This window comes from Sorex fumeus, unplaced genomic scaffold, assembly GCF_029834395.1.
Source record: "Sorex fumeus unplaced genomic scaffold, SorFum_2.1 ptg000122l, whole genome shotgun sequence".
Taxonomy (NCBI): domain Eukaryota; kingdom Metazoa; phylum Chordata; class Mammalia; order Eulipotyphla; family Soricidae; genus Sorex; species Sorex fumeus.
Genome location: NW_026606179.1, coordinates 55,223,252 through 55,226,934, shown reverse-complemented (window position 1 = coordinate 55,226,934; position 3,683 = coordinate 55,223,252). Strand labels below are relative to the sequence as shown.

The following is a 3,683-nucleotide window of genomic DNA, read 5'->3' as shown; positions in this document are numbered from 1 at the left end:
CCGATTGAACACCCATCCCTCCACCACCAGTGAGCCCAGTATATTCTCCCCCACCCCTGTCCTCACTCTGCCTCCATGGCAGGTAATTTGTGGGGGAGACTCTTCCAGAGTAGAACAGAGAGGCAGGGGCCATTTCTGTGGACCTGCTGTGGGCGTGACTCCGGCCAATCCCAGCGCCTGGCTGCTTTTCAGTCAAAACAATCATGGGGGAGCCCTGAGGGCTCTAGGGCTAGGGCTCTGTGGGTGTTCGGGGGCGTCTTTCCTCAGGTCCCCCAGCCCACCTGCGTCCTGGCCGGCCCCGCTCCTGGGCCTGAGAACAAGAACTGATGCAAGCCTACAGCTGCCCTTTTCCCAGGTGCTGGTGTGCCCAGCTGGCCTTTTTGCCCAAGGTCCATGGGCGCGGTCAGAGATTTGGGGTCATAAAAGGGGCCCGCGGCTGGCAGCCCACATCGCCTGCTCTAGCACCATGGCCTTCCTGTGGCTCGTGTCCTGCTTCGCCCTCCTGGGCTCCACCTTCGGTGAGTGGCAGCTGCAGCGACCACGAGGGCCTGAGCGCTGTCTGGGACACTGGGCCGTGCCAGCTGGAGCACTAAGCCCCTTCCCCACCCTGAGCCTCTGCACTGACAGGCCGGGTGGGCAGGAGGGGACAGTCCTCTGGGACTCTGTGAGTTCTCACCGCCTGAGCTCTGGGGGACAGGGATGGCCCTGAGGACAGCAGAGGCCTGTGAGCACAGGGTCTGTGTGTGGACTCCCCAAGGTCTCTCTGGGAGGTGCATGGGTTGCTTTTATCTTAGTTCTCCTTTTCTGTGTCTCACCCGGTGGTGCTCAGGGGGCCTTCTGGGGTATCAGGGACAGAGTCCCGCTTTCCACATGTGCCTTGGCCCCCCCGAACTTGTTCCAGCCCAGGGTCATTTGGCGTTCCTCTCAGGGGGTGCTCAAGGCCACAGGCTCATGCCTGGTCCTTTAACCAATTGGCCCAGCAGCTGATGAGAGGCCTGAGTCTGTAGGGCAGCCTGACAGCTCTCAGGACTCCGCGGTTGCACCCCACGTGTTCAGAGGTGTGCAGAGCTGTCTAGCGCTGCCAGGGAGTTCAGGGCTGCGGGGCTAGAAGCCAGGTGGGTGCGTGCAGGGCGAGCACGGGACACTTTATCTCCTGATTCCTGAGAATGGGTCTTTCCTTGGGGAATTCTGGTTTTGTTTTAATGAGTTTTAAAATGTACAAATATTTGTATTTCTGGAGGGGCATAAGAAGGGAGGAGCAGCTCCAGCACAGAAGGGGGACAGGGACACAGCTGTGTGGGGGGACCCTCCACTAGGGTTGTGGGTTGAGCTGTCCTGGAAGAAGGTGATAGGGGACGCAGAGCAGCCAGGGGGGAGGGGACGGAGGCACCAGCTGGGCACACAGGCCCAAGCAGCCCTTCAGTACCCCGTGTCCCCCAGGATGCGGAGTCCCCGCCATCCACCCCGTCCTGAGCGGTCTGTCCAGGATTGTCAATGGTGAGGATGCCATCCCCGGTTCCTGGCCCTGGCAGGTGTCCCTGCAGGTAAGGGGGCTCTGCGCCCAAAGATTTTGGATTTAGACCATGGGGGGCGGTGTGTGTGGCTGCTGGTGGGGGTGTCGCTGGAGACCCCAGAGCTGACCCTCCTTCCCTCCCTCCCACAGGACAAAACTGGCTTCCACTTCTGCGGTGGTTCCCTCATCAGCGAGAACTGGGTGGTGACCGCTGCCCACTGTGGTGTGAAGTGAGAACGGGAAAGACCTGGGGTTCGGGGAACCTTCGGTGGTGGGTTGAGCCAATATCAACGTTGTATCTGTTTCCTTCCTTGGAACACCCAGATAATTCAATTGGGTGTGGGCACATTCGGGGACACTGGCTGCGCCCCCATCTCTGTCCGCATCACAGATGCTGGTAGATGCTTGGGCCAGTCCAGAGCTATAAGAAAATAGCTGAAGGGAACAGAAGCCCGGCCCCTAAGCCACGCCCCTACCGCCTTTCTCAGTGCGGCCACGCCTCCAAGGCCACGCCCCTCAAGACCCCGCCCCTGAGGCCACGACCACGCCCCGAACTACCGCCTCGGTGTGACCACGCCCACCTAAAGCCACGCCCCTCGAGGGCCCCGCCCCGCGTACCGACCACGCCCCGAACTCCCTTCCTCCTTGCTCCCCGCGTGGGTCTGCTCCTCCTGCGGTCCTGAATCTTTCCCCATTTTCTACAGAACCTCCCATGTTGTGGTTGCTGGCGAGTTCGACCAGGGTTCCAATGCCGAGGACGTCCAGGTCCTGGAGATCGCCCAGGTAAGCGGGGCTGCTGGGGGCGGGCATCCCGCCACTCACTCGGGGGCCGGCCGGGGCATCCACACAGCCGCGTCCCGCTGTGCCGGCTCTCACCTCTGGGTCCTGCGCCGCCCCGCAGGTCTTCAAGAACCCCAAGTTCAACATGCTGACCGTCCGCAACGACATCACCCTGCTGAAGCTGGCCACCCCCGCCCGCTTCTCCGAGACCGTGTCCTCCGTGTGCCTGCCCAGCGCCGATGATGACTTCCCCGCTGGCTCCATCTGCGCCACCACCGGCTGGGGCAAGACCAAGTACAACGGTGAGTGGTCAGGCCGCTGTCGGGCCGGGCTCAGGCCCTGGAGGCTCCCCGGGTGGGAGGGGGCTGGCCTGGGCCCCGCTCCCACCTCTCGATGGAAACGAGAGAAGGCAAAAGGCACCGCGGGCGCCCAGAGCTGTCCGCGACCACCCCCTGGCCCAGGGCCAGGAGACACTGGGTCCCCACAGCGGCCACCCCGGCCGCGCGGTGGTCCGGGCCCCTGTACTGGCTGGGCTGGAGCGCGGGCAGCGGGGGTCTCCCGGGGTGGGGCAGGGCCTCCGGCCACTCCCTTCTCCGCGGTCCCCAAGGCTGGCCAGCGGGCCCAGAGCCCTCCTCCACGCCCGGGGGTGCCTGAGAAGCCCTGACCGCTCTCTGTCCCGCAGCCAACAAGACCCCCGACAAGCTGCAGCAGGCCTCCCTGCCCCTGCTGTCCAACGACGAGTGCAAGAAGTTCTGGGGCAACAAGATCACCGACGTGATGGTGTGCGCCGGCGCCAGCGGCGTCTCCTCCTGCATGGTGCGTTGCCCCCACGCCACCTCCGGGGGCGTCCAGGGCGTGCCCTGCTTCAGGGCCCAGCTGGGCAGTGCGGGCCCCTGGCCCGTGCTCCCCGTGCCTCCGGGCCGAGGCTCCGGGCCCAGGGGTGCTCACTGCTCCCTCTCCTCCCGCAGGGTGACTCCGGCGGCCCCCTGGTCTGCCAGAAGGACGGCGCCTGGACCCTGGTGGGCATCGTGTCCTGGGGCAGCGGCTTCTGCTCCACCTCCACTCCCGCCGTGTACGCCCGCGTCACCGAGCTCATGCCCTGGGTTCAGGAGATCCTGGCCGCCAACTAAGGCGGGGCTCCTCCGTGCCCGACCCCCTACCCCCCAATAAAAGCCTCTTAACCCCAGCGCTGGCTCCTGAGTGTCTGTTACCCCGGGTGGGGTGGGCGGGGCTGCAGTTCCCCTGCCGCCCTCCAGGGGCGGTGTTGGCGCTCTCGGGCAGCAGCCTGGGCAGCCTTCTCTGGACAGCTCAGCTCTGCTACCCGAGTGGACGGGTCATTCCTGCTGAAGCTGCGCTTCTCGGCCTGTCTCTGAGTCCTTAGGATGGGTCA

General features: G+C 64.8%; 1 protein-coding gene across 1 annotated transcript; it reads left to right on the top strand.

The window, feature by feature from the left end:
* Positions 1-466: 466 nt before the first annotated feature.
* LOC130044111 (chymotrypsinogen B2) lies at positions 467-3,477 on the top strand. The gene is made up of 7 exons (XM_056136704.1): positions 467-518; positions 1,441-1,544; positions 1,664-1,743; positions 2,218-2,296; positions 2,415-2,595; positions 2,976-3,109; positions 3,262-3,477. Exons 1-7 carry the CDS (start codon positions 467-469, stop codon positions 3,421-3,423), a joined length of 792 nt encoding a protein of 263 aa, XP_055992679.1. The 3' UTR covers positions 3,424-3,477.
* Positions 3,478-3,683: the final 206 nt, after the last annotated feature.